Source organism: Zea mays, chromosome 7, assembly GCF_902167145.1.
Source record: "Zea mays cultivar B73 chromosome 7, Zm-B73-REFERENCE-NAM-5.0, whole genome shotgun sequence".
Classification (NCBI taxonomy): Eukaryota; Viridiplantae; Streptophyta; class Magnoliopsida; order Poales; family Poaceae; genus Zea; species Zea mays.
Genome location: NC_050102.1, coordinates 146,980,656 through 146,999,172, shown reverse-complemented (window position 1 = coordinate 146,999,172; position 18,517 = coordinate 146,980,656). Strand labels below are relative to the sequence as shown.

General features: G+C 48.2%; 2 protein-coding genes across 3 annotated transcripts; both read right to left on the bottom strand.

The window, feature by feature from the left end:
• Positions 1 to 8,367: 8,367 nt before the first annotated feature.
• Positions 8,368 to 10,030, bottom strand: LOC100281878 (acyltransferase). The gene has a single exon (NM_001154798.3). The coding sequence runs from the start codon at positions 9,953 to 9,955 to the stop codon at positions 8,522 to 8,524; it is 1,434 nt and encodes a 477-aa protein (NP_001148270.2). The 5' UTR covers positions 9,956 to 10,030; the 3' UTR covers positions 8,368 to 8,521.
• A 1,942-nt stretch (positions 10,031 to 11,972) lies between these two features.
• Positions 11,973 to 18,187, bottom strand: LOC100276356 (uncharacterized). Of its 2 annotated transcripts, none has more exons than XM_020540393.3 (3): positions 17,936 to 18,187; positions 16,655 to 17,373; positions 11,973 to 12,392 (listed from the first exon to the last, which is right to left on the bottom strand). In XM_020540393.3, exons 2-3 carry the CDS (start codon positions 17,356 to 17,358, stop codon positions 12,386 to 12,388), a joined length of 711 nt encoding a protein of 236 aa, XP_020395982.1. In that variant the 5' UTR covers positions 17,359 to 17,373; positions 17,936 to 18,187; the 3' UTR covers positions 11,973 to 12,385.
• Between the last annotated feature and the right edge of the window lie 330 nt (positions 18,188 to 18,517).

Here is an 18,517-nt window from a genome sequence, read left to right as displayed (position 1 = left end):
CTTAGGCCCCTCCTCATCTTAGGATTTAGGGCGGGTGCGTTCCGCCACCCGGCCAGAGAATTTCCTCTCCGACATTTGGCGCGCCAGGTAGGGGGCTAGGCTTTAGGTTTTTGCTTGTTTTCTTGCTCGACACCATGGTCCACATCATCGAGCACCATGATTTCATGCCCGAGGACTTCATGGTGGAGGAGGCGGCTACCTCTTCCACACCACGGGCCACCAACCTCCCAGCGCCTGGTGCAGCTGCTGCTGTGCACTTGGCGCAGCAGCACACTCCCACGCAAACGTCCAGGGCGTCAAGGGCTGCACCTGGGGCGCTGTCTGCGGCCAGGGAGTTGCTGCGCCACCCTCCAAGCTCCACGGCCTCGTCGGGGGCCATGAAGCAGTGGCAGGACGACGTCGACCGACTGCTCGGCATGGCGCACTCTGGCTCAACCAGGCCCAAGCCTCGGTCATCCCGGCGTCAACATGAGGTGTCAGCATCTATGCGCTCGCCCTCGGTGAGGGCCGCACCGATTGAGGACCTGCGGGCGGACCTCAACCACCGACGAGCGGGAGAGGATGCTCCAGTCTCTCTAGAGAGGTCTAATGACCTGCGGGCAGAACTCAACCGCATGCGTGCGGGCGCCTCTCTAGAGAGGGCACGTGAGCGCTGACAGAACGTCGAGGGTCGCAACATCGACTACGACCGCGGTAGCACCGCAGACCCCAACGGCGCCCGGATCCAAGCAGGTGTCCCATTGGCCGGCGTGGGCTGCGCCGCACTGGCGGATCATCTCTGTGCGGTGACCTGGCCATCCAAGTTCCGGCCACACCTGCCGGAGAAGTACGACGGTACGTCAAATCCGTCGGAATTCTTGCAGGTTTACGTCACCGCCATTACGGCAGTCGGTGGAGACACCACCGTAATGGCGACATACTTCCATGTTGCCTTGTCTGGGCCGGCCCGGACTTGGCTCATGAACCTTGCCCTAGGATCGATCTACTCCTGGGAAGAGCTCTGCGCATGGTTCACAGCGAACTTCGCCAGCGCTTACCAACAACATGGCGTGGAGACTCACCTCCACACAGTGAGGCAGGAGCCCGGGTAAACTCTCCGGACGTTTATCTCCCGCTTCACCAAGGTATGAGGCACCATACCTCGTATTTCTGATGCTTCCATCATCACCGCTTTCCGCCAGGGGGTGCGTGATGAAAAGATGTTGGAGAAGTTAGCCACGTATGACGTGGAGACTGTCACCACACTCTTCGCTCTGGCCGACAAGTGCGCCAGAGCCACCGAGGGCCGTGCATGACACTCGGCGCCACAGATCGGGGCTGCCCAGATGGGTGGCTCGGGTGCTGTCGCTCAGGACGGCAAAAAGAAGAAGAAAAAGAACAGCGGCCACGAGAAGTCATCGTCTGCTGCTCTAGTCATTGCAGCTGCGACTGGGGGGCAGAACGAGTGCAACAAGCGCCCACGACCGTAGAGGGGTAACAGCAGCTCATGCCCTGTACACCCCAACAGTCTCCATAGCACCGCGGAGTGTCGCGAGATCATCGAGCTCGCGAAGCGCGTCAGCGAGCGGCGCGAGCAGACCTCCAGGGATGGCTCCCCACCTCGTCGCTGGCCTGGCAAGGAAAGGGTCGACAGCGGCGAGGTGGCCATGGGAGAACAGGACCTCGGGTATCAGTCGCCCGAGGGGGTCCTGAAGGATGTTTTCACCAGAGACTCCGACTCCGGTGACGACAACTAATTGCGCTGCCAGGGAGACCTCGCTCCCTCTGGTCTACGGGGCCGAAGCCTGCCTTCCCCCGGAAACCCTTATGGGCTCCCCACGGCCCAGTCTTCTGATGAGTCTATGCAGGAACGACTGCAGCATGAGGACGTAGACTTCATCAACGAACGCAGATGGCAAGCGACGATCCGAAATGCACGTTACAACTAAGCGCTCGGGCGCTACCGCCAGCGGATCGTGCATAGTAGGGAGCTCGGGGTCCGAGACCTAGTCCTACGGTGAGTACTGAACTAAGAAGGGCTCCACAAACCCTCCCCCAGTCGGGAAGGACCCTTCAAGGTGATCGAAGTACGCTGACCCGGGTGTGTCCGCCTTGCCACAACTAAAGGAGTGCCTCTTCCCAACCCCTGGAACATAGAGCATCTCCATAAGTTCTATCCATAGGAGCAAGTCTGAGGGGTTGGGGTTTCTTCTTTTTGTAACTAGGTTGTGCATACGTGTATGCCAGCCCGGTGAGGTCCGCCCTCGTAAGCCCGGCCTATTGGTCTGCACCCATGCATATCGAGTTATGAAAGAAAGGATTTACCCTCTCAGATGTGCTTCTGTGATGGTTTTATTCTGTTGCAGTTTCCAGATATTATTTTTTATCTCACCCACCCATACAGTTCCCCACCCTTGCTGGTATCATGACGTCCGAATTGAGTAGCCAGGCTTGCAATTTAGGACCCCTCTACAGGAGCAAGGGGGTTCGGCAGCCTGGGGGCGGTTCTAGAGAATGGGTACCCGTTCCCTGGGGTGCTCCGGAGCTATGTAGCCGCTTAGCTTGGTTTCGTACCCTAAGCCTGCATGCTCCACCACTCTGCGATAGGTATCCTAGTATTTGAACTATAGCCCGGTGGGTCCGGGAACCTGGGGTCCGGTCCTAGAGAATGGACGCTCGTCTCCTGGGGTGGTCCAGATCCGTGTAGCCACTTAGCCTGGTTCCGTACCCTAAGCCTGCACGCTCCACCACTCTGATGGGTGTCCTAGTATCTGGAGCTATGATTCAGGGGGTCCGGGCACACGGCTTGGCTCCCTAGGCTAAATCCTGCAGGTCCTATTGCGTGAATCAAAGGATGGCTGATACCAGACGATGGGCCCTATGGGTGTGCTACTAACACTTCCTAGCTGAAGCTGTGAATAGGTCCAGGTCATAGTCGAGGCTACCTCCTAGGGGCCGGGACACCAACTCTTTCTTAGGTATGCTGGTATCCAGCCTCGACACGTCGAGCCTACATCCCAGGGGGGCCAAGCACCATGAGAGGAGTTGGAAGCCACACACAGTAAGAACAAATACTACACATATAAGAGTTGTTTAATTGATAGTTCCCAAAAGTATCTTATAAAAACAAAAGTTATTACATCTGCCTTCAAGCGGAACCCTAGCCTCATTTCTACAGGGGTGAACTACTCGACATCAGCAGGGTCACGCTGGAAGTGCACGACCGCCGTCTCCACGTCATCTTATACGTCCTCCCAGGCGGCGTCTTCAGTATCGGCCGTCGGGCGCAGGCCTGTCACTCACCCTGAACACGGTGGCGGCCACTAGGAACAACGACGCTGGCGGCAACCCGGTGCTACAGCTTGCCAGCGACGGCAGCCTCCTCGATGCGTGCGCCAAGGCGGAGGAGCCCTCATCATTGGAGGCGATGTCGAGGCCATTAAAGCCAAAGAGATGGAGCCGCAGCTCAGCTTGCTTCCCACCTCCAGAAGGTCGCTGCACGACACCCTTTCGCCCGGGCGCTGGCGGAAGAAGCACCATCCCCACGAACATCTCCCAGAGGTGGGCAAAGATGGTCGCCTGGAGGATGGAGCGGGGCGTGTGGTGCTGAAGTTGGAGGCCGAGCTCCTCCAGCAGCAGCAGGAAGAAAGGCGAGATCGGCAGCGCCAACCCATAGGAGAGTTTGGAGACGAAGAGCACAAACTCCCCGGCGGCGAGATCACTGAGGGGAGAGGCGCCGACACGGATCCTTCCGGTGAACACCGGCGTGCCCCACCCGAGCAGGTTGCGCACCAGGTTGAGTGCCACTTCGGACTAGAAGCGCTCGGGATGGACTAGCAAGGCCATGGCGACTACGGCGGCAGAAGAGTGCAAATCCAAAGGGGCGCGAAGAGCTCGAAGGCGAAAGGGCGCAACAGTTGGGAGAAAATGCGGAAACGTAACCGCTGCACATGGGGTGAATCCCTTTTAAAGGAAGACTCCCTTGCTCGCGCCCCGAGACACCGCAGAAAAGCTCGCCCGACACGCACCGAGGCAACCCAGCCTATGACACGGGGGCCCGGGCCCACAAATCATTCAGCTGGGGTGCGGGTCTCTGGGTGCGAAGAAGGCGAACCGTCACGCGAGGAGCGAGCCGCCGCCCGCGGTAGTGCGCCTCTTCATCTCCGCCGAAACCAACCGCCCGATCTCTGACGCGGGGGCCTGGGCCCACGAGTCATCCTCCTCGGGCGTTGGCTTCCAAGTGCGAAAAAGGCGAACCGCTGGGCGAGGAGCAAACCACCGTGCGAGGAGCAAACCGCCGCCCGCGATAGTGCACCTCTTCATCTCCTCCGAAACCAACGGCCCAGTCTCTGACACGGGGGCCTGGGCCCACGAGTCATCCTCCTTGGGCACCGGTTCCTGGGTATAGAGGAGTCGCACCGCCGCTCGCGCCAGTACTGCGCCCCCTCGAGACCGCCGCAGAAGACAGAGGAGGTGAATTTTCAAACCAATGCAGCGGTATCGAGGCGCCTCGCGCGTGGCCTGGCAAAACCATCATGCGTGGGGGCCGCGGGTCAGTCAGCCGCGGGGACAGACGTGGTAGTTGGCATGACCGAAGGCGGACTGGAGGTGATTACGTCGGCAAACGCACAGAAGTGGCGCGCCAATCGCCAGTCAAGCTTTGGCCCCACCTGCAGGCTCGTATCCTCCCCTGAGGCGGGCCCGGGGGCCACTGTCGGTACCCTGAAACAGGGGTACCCCTTACTACAGTATGAAGGCGCGGTGTCCACGCGGCTATCTCTAGTCGCATGGCAAACAACACCCGACCCCACCACGCGGACGGCTCCGGGGCCGCCACGTGGCCATAGAAGACAATGTGCCCCAAGGCATCAACAGTGGGTCCGGACCCCCACGGGAAAGTGCCGGACCCCTGTGCGTACGGACCGGACCTCCGGGTAAGGTCCCGAACTTCCATGGGCATGCCCGGACCCCTGGGACGGGTCACAGACCCCTCCGTGTGGGGTCCGGGCCACTCACAGCAAGGTCCTCGGATTCTGGGACAAAGAATACCCAGGCCTTAATCAAGGCCAGGCGGGGGTCCGGAGCCGACACGTGTCCGGACCATGCCGTGTACGCTTCTGCTCCCCGCTCAGGCGGAGACCCGATGCTGCCACGTGGCCCACTGCCCGTGACGTAAGCCAGCGGGCGAAGCCTGACGTAAGGCCTCTAGGCCGCGTGGCCTCTGCATTTATTGCAGATAAGCCGCGACGCCTGTCCACTCCACTGGCAGGCGATGTGCCGTCTCAGCATTTAATGGGCCCTATCCACTCCACTGGCAGGCGATGTGCCGCCTCAGCATTTAATGTGCCCTGTCCACTCCGCTGACGGGTGGCGACCAGGCTATCCTGCAGGCGGCGTGCCTGTCCATTCCGTTGGCAGGCAGTACGCCCGTGCTGCGGCATACGCTATGCTCATCATCACTCGCGCATTACCTAGGAAGCACCACGGGATATCAATACTATATGCACTACGAACATTATGGCGCTCGGAGATCCCCCTGGCGTTGCAGGCAGTAGTTACTTCCTTCCATTTTGCCCTTGGGCCCACATGTCGGGGCTCAGTATCCTTGTACGTGCCCCCTTGAGCTATGAAAGGTAGGGCACATGACGTTACAAGGCAGATCCAACTTACACGCTCTCACACTCACTCAAACTCACAAGTTCATACAAGCTCTCAAGCTCAATACATCACACAATGGAGTAGGGTATTACGCTCCGGCGGTCTGAACCACTCTAAACCCTTGTGTGTTCTTCCCGATTCCATCTAGCAGGCAAAACGCTTAGGCCCCTCCTCATCTTAGGATTTAGGGCGGGTGCGTTCCGCCACCCGGCCGGAGAATTTCCTCTCCAACAGTTTCAATATATGGACTAGGGCTGGGCAAAAAACCCATAACCCGAAACCCGAACTCGGAATACCCAAACCCAAAATACCCAAAACCCGAATTTCGTTCGGGAATTTTAGGTAGCAACTTGCAAAACCCAATTTTTTCGGGTAATTCGGGTATCATAATCGGGTACCCGAAATACCCGAATTACCCAAACTTTCATATGTCATGTACTCATGTCATCCTTAATTATTAATTTGTATATCTATAATTATGTGTAAGTGTGTATGACTTGTTATTGTAGATTGCTTGTGTTTTTATGTCCATGTATATCATTATTCAAACTATATTTTTATAATAATTTAATAAGGTGTATGTGTTTTAATGAAGCTGACACAACAGTTCGGGTAGTTCGGGAATACCCGAACCTGAACCCAAAATTTTGGATACCCGAATTTTTGGGTATTGTAAAACCCTTTGTAATTTTGGGTATCGATTCTTAAAACCCGAAATTCTAAATACCCAAATTATTCGACCCAAAATTTTCGGGTAACTCGAACGCCCACCCCTAGTCGCAACAATAACACTGCATGCTACCCTTTAAATCAGCTATTTCTACACTAGTTACTTAAAAAGATCCCCCTGTGAGTTACTTAACGGGAATAAGTTGATATATCCTTCTTCTGGAAGTTTGGAGGGAAGTGCTACATCCACAAGAAATATCAACATATAGGGAAGTTCTAAAGAAGTTGTGACATTAATTTCTTACTTGGCTATTCATTGAAGTCCAGAGCATATCGATTATTCAATCATGCCATGGGCTAGGTAGAAAGAATATATAATGTGGAATTCAATAAGGCCCTGGTTGTTTTGTTGGAATTAAATTCCATTCTAATAATCATAATTTAGACACAAACTAATTAAGTTAATATATTTGCATATTATCCTAAATCATATGAGAGAGATAGTTATACACTACATTTATGTTATAGAGAAGTAAGTAGAAGAGTACGCTATAAGTTGTACATTAGAAAAGTAGCATGTAAATCTATAGAATCAATTTCCATCTCTCACCCCATGAATTTGAGATAGGCTTATATATAACTTTGGAAAGTTGTGGAATGTCATATTCTAAAAAATAACATACTCCATTAGTTAGATTCCAATTCTTCAAAATGAAGAGAGACAAACGGGGCCTAAGACTAATGGCTCCCAAGGAGCACATGATAATCTTGATGATGTAAGTGATGGGCCCTTGAGGGAGGCCATGTGAAAGTCGTCTAGAGGGGGTGAATACGTGAAACCTGAAAATTATAACTTTAAACCCGGACTTGATCCCTCGATTAGCGGTTAGAACAAGATGAACAATTATCGAAGTATAAAACTAAGTCCTTTGCTTGCAAAGAGTATTGCTTTCAAAGAATGTGGAATTAATACAAAGCAACACAATTGAAATGTTTATGGAGAATAATGCAAGAGGACTTTAGATAGGAAGAGGAAGAACATAAGTTCTTTCTTGTAAGGCATTGCTTCTATATATGAGAATTTTACTTAAAGCAACACAAAGTAATATTAATAAAGAATAGTGCACGAGAACTTAGAGAGCGAGAAGACAAACAAATCACAAGCAATAAACACAAGTGACATGGGTGACAAATAGCGGTATATATCCAGTTGTTGTTTCTCCTATGTTGATCGAAACCACCGAGAAAGCACTAGAGAGAGGAGAGCACGAGAGCAGAGAGCGAGAGAAACGAAGAGCAAGTAACGTGATCGGAAACGTGGAACCGACCTAATAAGGGATGTAAAATGAAATAGTCATCCAGCCAAACCGACACGCTCATACCCGATAAGAGGGTTGCAGACCTATTTCATGGTCTGGTTTGATCGAACGGTTGGCTGGCTCGTTCGGTTGGACCGTATATTCCTACTATTCATCACCATAGGGGATGATCACCCAGCATGTGATGACTTAACAGTTAATGAAGATTTGTTAAGTCATTCTAGATGGGGATTAACATCTAAGGTGACAAATAACGGTATATATACATGACTTGTTAGGGGGGTGTTTGGCTCTAGAGATTAAAGTTTAGCCTGTGTCAGATCAGATGTTTGAATGCACATTACGAGTATTAAATATAGTTCAATTATACATATTTAATATTTTTAAGGAGCATCTAAACATCTGATGTGACAACACTAAGGGCTCTTTTGGCATAGCTTTTTGGGCGGCTCTAGCTCGGGTTCATCGTGAAGCTCTACCAAACAGTCAAAAAAATGTTTCTCGTTGAGAGCCCTTCGAGAGCCCGAGTCGTTTTATTGCTATGAGCCAGAGCACCGAAAACATGGTTTCTACTGGTTCCTCTTACGTTCTCCTCATACATCATTTGAAAAAAAAATACAGAAGAATATGTTTTGCCAAATGAATTGCAAAACGGTTCGGACTCCTCTAAAGAAGTCAAAGAGCCGAATTAAAGGAACATGACCCGAAATTGTTCTTCCGAGAAGCTAAAGCCATGCCAAAGGAAGCCTAAAACGTAGTATTGGAAACCAAACGGCTCTTCATGCCATAGCGTACGGACATGAAGTGTTTTCTTTTTCAAGAACATCAATTGATCCAGTTACCAGTTGGAATGCTGACGGATGATCACCGCATCAAGCAACCAAGTCGCAGTGCTCTTAGGTATCTGTCACAGGGTACTTGTGGATGCAATCCTTCCATGGCCCCAGCTCGCGCTCCTCCTCGTGGCCGGCGACGCGCTCCCACACCATGCTGTTGGCCTTGAGGCCGCTGCCTATGCCAAGCTGCCACACCGTGTCGCCCGCGTGGACTCGACCCTTGGCCTCGAGGTACGCGAGCTGGTACCACAGCGACGCCGCCGACTGGTTGCCGAACCGGTGGAACGTCATCAGCGCCGCCTCCATCTCTCGCTCGCCGAGCCCGAGGCCCTGGCCCAGGCGCCAGATCATCGGCCTGCCCGACGACGGGAGGCAGAAGTGGTCCGCGGCCTTGCAGAAGTCAGGCAGCGGCACGGCGGGGCGGGAGAGCTTGTTGCCGCCTAGGCGCCGGCGGGACGAGAGGAGCAGCGCTAGCACGTAGCGCAGCTTCTCGCGCAATGGGAGGATGGACAGGCTGAGCGTCACGAGATGCGCGCGCAGCAGCTCGCTCACCATGCGGCCGACTCCCTGGCCGAGGGTGAAGCCGGTGATGCCCTCGCCGTCCTCGTCGCGATAGCCCGAGCGGTAGCTCCGGTCGTTGGCGATCTGGTTCGTGCGCGTCAGGCTCGCGAGCCGGTACTTGACCGGCACCGTCGCCGCGGGGCCGCGGCTGTTGGTGACGAGCGCGGCGGAGCAGCCCGTGCGGAAGTAGCAGTTGAGGAGCAGCTTGCCCTGGTCCTTGCCGCTGTACCACCCGACGGTGACGATCTCGGCGCTGACGACGACGGCGTACGAGATGGCGGCGTGCGTGAGCAGGAGCCTCCTCGCGACGTCCACGCCTATGACGCCTGAGGCGCAGCCCATGCCGGAGAGGTTGAAGGTCTTGGCGTCGGCGCGCAAGCGGTAGCGGCTTGCGATGATGGCGGCGAGCGACGGGGCCGGGCAGAACCCGCTGCAGTTGACGACGAGCGCGCCGACGGCCGACGGCGGGACGCCGGTCTTGGCGAAGAGGTCGTCGAGCGTGGGGAAGAAGAGCATGTGCGCCTCCTGGATGGCGTCGGCGTGCGTCGCCGCCGGCGGGATGTAGTGCAGCGATGGCGGAAAGTAGGTCTCGTTGCCCATGCCGCTGGCCTCGATGACCTTAGTCATGAACTCGACGCTGCCGTCGTCGAAGCAGCCGATGAGGCTGAAGTGCTCGAGCAGCCCCGCCACCGGGATGCGCAGCCGGCGGGGCGGCTTCAGGCACGAAAAGTCCACTAGCCCGATGTCCGCGGCCGCGGCGCGGCGCCGGAAGCGGTTGAAGAGAAGCAGTGCTGCCACGGGGACGAGATAAAGCGCCGCGCGGCACCGAAAGGCAAAGATGAAGAGCTCGGCGAGGACGCAGAGCAGGAGGATGGCGACGCCGAGGCAAGTGTGGAGCTTGACTAGGAGGTAGTCTCGGTGAGCTATGTCCATTTCGATGGCCACCACGCCTTTGCTTGCTGGCTATGTGCCTGTGTCTGTGGCTCTGTGCTCGGTGACAGCGTGCACACATGACACTGTGTGGAGGCGAGGTTTTATAGAGGGTTTCGACATCAGAAGAGCAGCAGGCAGCAAATGCTTGGGGTTGGGGTCAGTAGTATATTATGACCCACGCAGAGACAGTGTACAGTGAAAGAGTGAATATCGTGCAGTTGGCACTTGGCAGGTAGAGCGCAGTAGCGTTTTTTTGGGGGGTGGGGGTGGGGGCTCAGACTTGGCTTTTACCGTGGATATATATTCTGCTCTATTAAAAATTTAATGTGGGCATCTGATGTTAGCCTCATCGTTGACACTCTGTCTCGCCCCATGCGTCTCACCTAAGTAACGTGTGGGCCTCATGCCCAGCGTTTAAATTTTAACTACTCAACAGTAAAATAACTCTTTAATAGATTAGTTATCTGGCTCGCCAAGCTATCCGGCTCTCTAAATTGACTATCTTACTAGCCAAATTTGGCCATGCACCTGACTAACCAAATTAGATAGATAGTCTGTTGGACTAAAATGCTATATATAGAGAGTATAATCTTTATAAAAAATAAATAGATAGTTAAATAGAGAGCTAAAAATGAAGAGTCTCTTAAAAATGCTCTTAGTTCCTCGAAGTGTAGCTAAAAGGGCTAAAGCAGATTTATTCCTCTCGCTGCGCTTCATTTATTGCTCACTCTCCATGACGCCTTAAGAGTACAAGGAGTATTCGAGTGTTAATGTAATGACCTGTTTAGTCCTTGTACGCCATGGTGTCTGTAAAACAAGCATGGACCAGCGCGGTAAACTCCGGAGTCATCAGGAGTCAGGATTACACGTTACACCTCGCCCACGGGGCCACGGCCGTATCACATGAGTTCCGCGACACATGCATCATGGACAGTTGTATTCAGTAATGACTGAGGTCCCTCTGCATGCACAGATCTTATACTGACTGGTGAAGGGTTCATGCCACTCTTTGAAAACAGAAAAATAGGCGCAAAGGAACTCAAATACACAATATCCGCAACCGTCAGCAGGACATGGATACTTTAAAATCTAAGAGCATCTCCACAAAATTCTTTATTTTTTACTCTATATTTACTTCTTTATTTAACTCTCTATAAATATTAAACTATATATATAGTATTTTATTCCAAAAAACTCTTTATTTTTTACTCTATATTTACCTCTTTATTTAACTCTCTATAAATATTAAACTATATATATAGTATTTTATTCCAACAGACTCTTTAACACGTAAATTAATTTGGCTAGCCGGAGTGGCTAGCTAAATTTAGCTAGTGATGAAGCCAATTTAGAAAGCTAGATAACTTGGCTAATTAGATAGTTAGTCTGTTGAAGTATTAAGTTGCCAATATTTAGCTTGATAAGTTATTTAACTAGTCTCTTCAAGATACTTCAAGACACTAAAACTATCCATGTCGCTGACGGTTTAGAAAAATAAACGTTTTCTGAACACCTAAAATCTCAGTCCGTCGATCAAAATCTAGTCGATCTCCTTCATCTTCAGCCTCCCTCCGTGTCGCTGGACGGGGTCCATTGGCACCTGGTGGGCTACGACCGCTACATCAAAAACAATAGGGAAATCTGCTGTTACCATGTCGGCAGCCGGCAGGCGGCTATATCGGCAGCAGGGCCAGCCAGAGGCGGCCGGACGACGCCATGACGGGGTGCCGGTCAGGACCCATTGGTGTCTGACCACCCACCCACGAGTCTTAGAATGAGTTTGGTCGTTGCGACCGCTATGATTTTCTAAAGTAGCCCTTAGAAATTGTAGAGAAATAAGGTAAAAATAAACTAATTTTCCCCTCAGTTTTCTCTAATACCAAAAGAATCTGAGTTTCCAAACTAGCGCTCATGATAGTATTCCACGCGTCTGAATTGAACATAACCAACCGTCCAACCCTAACCTTTTGGCAAAAAACAGTACGATACTAAACGATATTTCAGCACACAGGAGTAATGACAAAATATAAGCCAAACAAATTTTCCTTGTTCTCCATTTTCACAATTGCATGTGAGATGCTCTCGCAGAACCACCAAGTTTTTAACAGACTTCGCAGTATGCAATCCTGCTATGTTCTACAGCCATTTAGTCAACATATATGATATACCACAGCAAAAGTAGCAGGAACCAAAAATCATGTGCCAGGTCGCAAGTAAAGCTGTAAGATAATGTGTATGGCAGAAGTGGATTTGACATCTTAGAGCCCACGAGGCACTCATTGTAGGGCGGCAAGTGAAATTCCAGTCGAACATCATATTATTGCATTGAACATACCCCTTTTCGTCATCATCACAATAACATTGCGGAAACCGTCTTGGTTATGACTTGAATTGAATTGATTCATCAGAGCAGCACAAACGACTTGTTGATCATCCTCTGCCAGAGAAAAAAAAAGGTGTACAGTGTTAAGGTAGATACAGGGTAAACCTGTAATTGGAACGTATACTTTCTATAGTAATAATGTAGCAAACGCGCAGTCTAAATATCAACACATACTAACTAGAAGGTACCCTTACAGTTCAGCAGTAAAGAGATAGTTGGCTTCATTATTATTGCAATTATGTTTATGTTAGCAAAATAACATTAATTTCTCATCTTGCACAATTTATCTGTGCCTTAAAAGCTACAGTTGCAATCTTCGTCATCAAAGGGCATTGAAAAGGCAATGCAAGAATTTGCAGCAATGCTGAGAGATGAATATATATATGATTATATGAAGTGCACAACATATATAAGAAGAGCATTGAAAATTGTGCTAGAATGAGTAAATTCCCTCTAGTGATGAAAACGAATACTTATTCGGATATGAATTTTTTGATCTTTTTTCTTTAATTGCGAATAAATAGGATACCGAATCTACTACGCAAATTCGTATTCTTGTTTTTAGCATTGAATTTGTAAAGATTCATAAAACGTAAATATCAAATTTACCATATATCTTCTCAAATAATAGATATAAAATTAGGATACAGATATGGATTTGAATTTGAATTTTTTTTCACCTTTTTTTGTTGTAGGAAGCAAATAATGTATAAAACAAATAGTGCGGGAGTGACGCATAAATTGTTTTATATGTTTCAAGAATCTAGCTGCCCCGGCACTCCCTCACGAATGTGCATCTGCTGCACAACTAGGCTGGTGGCGAACAAGGCCCACGACAGTGTCGGTGAATTTCTTGGTGAAGTTGGTGTGATGTGCATGAGGCGGAGGCCCAGTTCGGCTGCAGCAGCGGGATCAGGGCCCGATGCAGAGCAGCAGCTGCCAGGGCTGCACGCCACGATGTCTCAAAGTGGGGGGACAGACCCAACTTTACAGAAAGTTAACAGATTTCAATGGAAATGACAACCAAGGGAATGCATATATATTCCATTGGCAATGAGGGAATTTCCTCTAGTAAATATGGCAATTTTTTTGTGCCTCCATGCAGATGGAAACATTGGAAGCCATTGTCTTTGAAGGTGCTAGACCAAACATTCAGACTCCTCACAGTGGCTAAGGAAAGCAGCATGTGGTGTGGCTGGCGCTGCGGCCCTCCACCAGTTCCTCCTCAGGTTGCTAAGGCCTTGAGGGTCGTTAGAGGTGGGGCTGGTTAGTGGCCGTGTTATGTCCCTTAGTTTGGCATGTCTTTTTGTAGTCTCATCTGTATCGGTGTGGCTGGGAGGCGCTTCTTTTAGCCTCACCCTTTTCTGTATGCAGTTTGTGTTTTTTCCTTAACGAAATGACACACACCTATCCTGCATTGTTCAGGAAAAAAAGGTAACTGGTGCAACCACTTCATAGATTTCCCAGAGCTTCACTAGTCTAGAAGGCCCTTGGTAGGTAACCCTCTCAGAAAGTTCCAGGTACTCAATAGTCAGCAGAGGGCCATGTCTAACAGTGGGTATGGATGCAAGTACCACTTGTTTTGGGTCATTTGGTCGACCCGGAACTTGCTAAAATGAACTGGAAAGGCATGCTACGTAACAAATTTGTTATCAAGTTATCTTGTGTCCAGATTAGTTCCAGGTGCAAAATAGTGTCCAGGTTCAGGCCTTAGTGCTAATAGCATTCTAGCGGACAGTAAACGATAATAATATGGTGATTGAGAAAATAATTGTCTGCAATAACTAGGAGGCTATCTCAGACACAATTGTAGCTCTCGGCTGTGTATAAACAGAGGAGGAAACCAGAAAATCTGAAAGCCTTTGAGCAGCATCATACTACTGTTTTCGTGTGTGTTTTGGTGAGAGTTCGTTCTGGGTGACCTGTTGGGGGCAGCTTTAGGACTTGCAAACTCTGAGGGGGTAAAAGAACAACATTAGCTGACCAAGAAATACCATTGGGTACACCACTTGCATCCCTACCAGTGGAATCAGCATTCCATTTATATAGCATAAAGAAGCAAGTCTTCAAAGAGCTGAAGCTATACTCAACAACAAGCAAGCAAGGTTTTAATCCCAAGAAAATTGGGGCAGGCTAGAGATGAAACCCACCATGAGCCACATATAATGTAGTTGTTACATGAAGCTGAATAGGGTAAAAATCCAAAAGGTGGTGGAGCTATTAGCTATAGCAGGGGTAAATGCCTCAAGAATCTAGCATTGTGGACTCAGCACTACAGGAAAAGAAAAACTCAGTTTGCTAATAGCATTACTACAAGACACACCGAGAAATTTAATCATCATTGCTACAGATTCAATTTGAAGGATTAGCAAAACGATGAGTTGAGAAAAAAGAGTTTAGAATTAGCTTTCCAAATTCTGGTCTGGTACTATGAAGAAAAATTAGGAGACTGCATTAACAAAATGGATTCACAAAGTAGTGAACTGAAAAAACAAAAACACGATAGCCAGCATGTAAATAAATTCACAAAAATATGTCAATCAAGAACCTTAATTCTAATTTCTAAAACGTAAATAATCCAACACACTCATTCACATAATAAAATAGGCGAGAAGGATGCAAAGTTCACATGATATGAAAACTGACTAGAATAGCACTAGTCTGATGATATGCAAACAAAGATTTGATGCTTGTTCGCTCTCCAACAACCAAAGCCTGAAGTTAAAAGAATGTTTATGTATGCAAAATATAGATATAGAATACAGAAATGGTTTCTCCAAGCTACATAGCAAATATAAGAAGATTTTGATATCAAATGTAGTTTTCAAACAGGCAGTTTTTTTAACGTTATCCAAGCAATTCTGATGCTTGTTCCCTCTCGAAAAACCAAAAATGGAAGTCAAAAGAATGTTTATCTATGCAGAATATAGAGATATAGAATACAGAAATGGTTTCTCCAAGCTATGTACCAAATATAAGATGTTAGCATCCAATGTAGTTTTCAAACAGGCAATGTTTTTAAAATTCTGTCCAAGCATGTAAGAGTTTGAGTACAATATCAGAACCTAAACCAAGTACTCACTCTGTTCCAAATTGTAGTTCACTTTGGTTTTATCCTAAGTCAAACTTCTTTAACTTTGACCAAGTTTGCAGAAGAAAAAAATCACCAACACCTAGACATCAAATGTGTTTCATCAGATTCTTCATGCACGCATGCACGCGCACGCGTGTGTTGATAAATGATTTATCTTGTAGATATCAATATGTTTTTTTCTAAAAAACGTGGTATGAGGTTTGATTTAGGACAAAACCAAAGTGAACTATAATTTATAATTCGGGGAGTAATATACCAAAATACCCTTGGTTCCTAGCACAGATCCAGATAATACAGATTGAAAAATACTAGAAGAAAGCTGCACCATGTCTAATTACGAAATTTGATTGGTGTATCCTTTGCATTATCATTTCTCCACAATAATAGATACAACCACATGTAGAACTTAACCCACAAAAATTCCAAAAAAATCTGATGCAGGTGCAAGACATCCTTTTGTTCATGTTATAGGATTCCGGGAGGGGGCGACCTATATCTTTTAGAAATAGCCCTAACTCATACATCATAGATACTACAAACTTTTGCAAGGCACTAGGCCTAATTGCTTTGCTCAAGGTCATGAAGATAGGCGATCTCGGAGATAAAAAAATAAATTTAGTTAGGTAATAGACAGATTTAATATGAGCATGTGATCATGTGTCTACACTTACCCGTGTCTAAACATCATATTAATACGAGGGATAGTTCAATTTGAATTCAGAAAAGAACCTTAAAACTAGATGAGTACTATTCCTTAGTTATTAGTCCATATCCATCAGATGAATGAATATGATCCAAATCTTCTCAAGGCAATGGATGCAATTTGGTATAACTGCTATTATATCAGATTGAATTCCAAAATCACACACATAAAATCAGCACGACTAACAACCACTGAAATGCAGACAAAGCATCCAACCATCAGTTTCAGAATATATTGCCACCTTGCTAGTTACTACTACAATATAAACTAAGAAGATGAGACAGCTAATATCAGCCAGAACTGCAAAATGAATTTGACTATTACCAAGGGAAATATAATATGCAATATGCATATATTCTAGGCCAAACTGCAGATATCCACAAGAGGAACTGCATGCACTTGTGTGCACATATTCAGCCAATAAAGTGCAAAACACTATAAAAAGGCAAATAAGTTGACTAAATAATTGAGACCTAAGAAATAATGTGTACAATTGTAGGAAACAAGAGGTTAACATACCTCACTGCTGAGCCAGAGCGCCACTTAAGCTGGTTAAGGTGCAATTTATCTTTGTGCCAACGTCCCAAAATCACAATACCAACTAGTGCAGCTGCAACCACCACAGACCAGATAGCATTTGTTTCCTTTGCTTGGTTATACAAGCATGTCATATGCTTCTTCAACCAACATTTGCATGAGGCGCCAGTATCACAGCTCCTGCTGTCTGCAGGATCTGAAGGGTGGCCTGATTTTTCATCAAAATCTTCACCGGACTCAACACCATCATCGAGAACAACAAAACCATGTGCATCATCTTCAGTGTGGGATGAACCGTACCCAGGTGTGTCATCTCTCATCTCCACATCATCATCTGAGAGGTCTTTCCCTTCATCATCAAACTGAACTCTCTCAGACCCAACAACATTCTTAATACTATAATCCTCCACAGTGGTACTAGGTTTCTGCACATCCTTCTCAGGCTGTATCTCATCGAAACTGGTTTGTATTGGCAGGTTCTCGTGCTCACTCGGCGGAAACACAAAGTGGTCAGACATGAGCAGTGCATTGGATGAACTATGCTCTTGATTTTCATTAACAGGCTTTACTTCTGTCCTGACAGGTCCTGGCGCCGCTTCATAGGCAGATGCTGTGAGAGTCACAACTTCCCAGTCCGCCCCTCGGGGGGTGGTTCCCTCCCCCACTTCTTTCTCATTATCAGCCATATCCACGAATCTGATCTGTCATTTTTTCAAGAAACAATTTCAGCAACCAAGGTAACCGCAAAATGATGCAATCACATACACATCAGACAAACGACACTTGATTACATAGCAAGGCCCAGCACAAAAGAATTGCCCGTAAGAGACAGAAACGGGGTTTCATCCAGTGATTCATCAAGGGGTAAACACTGAAGACGGAGCATTTACACTCCTGAACCAAACTAAGATGAATAAATTACATGTACAGCACAACTATCAGATAAGCAAACACCAATGACCCATCGACTCACTGTCAACAACCTAATCCTAGCCAGAGAATGTCTCAAAAGCGGGGGGCAATCTAATCTAAGCACCACAATTGACGAGAACCTCTTAATAGAGGGCGGACCGAGTAAAGGACATGGATGTACATATGTACACCCAATTTTAAAAAGAAAAAAAGAAGAAAAAAGTTTGTGTGCATAATACATGTATATTATTAGTACACTTGCAACTGGATCAGATCAGATCCGAACGCACATAGGTTGGGTTTGGGTGCTCCGTTCCGCACAGCAGGAACGGAAGAGAAGGGGTGGGGCACCTGGAGGGTGCTCGTCTGGTCTGGGTACCTGGCGCAGGGCGACGGAGGCGGCGGAGGCGGCGCCACCGGAGACAGAGCGCACGCGAGGGACACGGCAGAACCGAGAGAGAGAGCGCAGGAAAGAGTATGCCGCGGGGAACCGGAGAACAAGAGGGAGGGGCGCAGGGTGAATATTACGGTTACGCCCAGTTCCCCCACTAATCTACTCTATCTAGGCAAAAACTACCGTGCAATATATGAACTCCCTCCTCCACTGTTACGAAAGGTTAATCTGCTTCTTTTTAAATGGAAACCGAATATTTCGATGTTTTAAAAATAAATCGTCTAATTTACCTTTGTGAATAGTTTTTCAAACGTGTTTTGGGCTTTTGGCTAACGTGAACTTCCATAACAATTACAAAAGTTCAATTTGCTTCTTTTGATTGGAAAATCGAATTTAACAATTGCAAAAGTTCAAGTTTCTTCCTTTAATTGGAAAATCGAATTTATGACATAAGAGAAATACATTTGAGTGAGCATTTCAACAACATCAGTCGTTCTGTGACATCGCGTCAGCCATACAAGATTTAAATCATGTTTTTC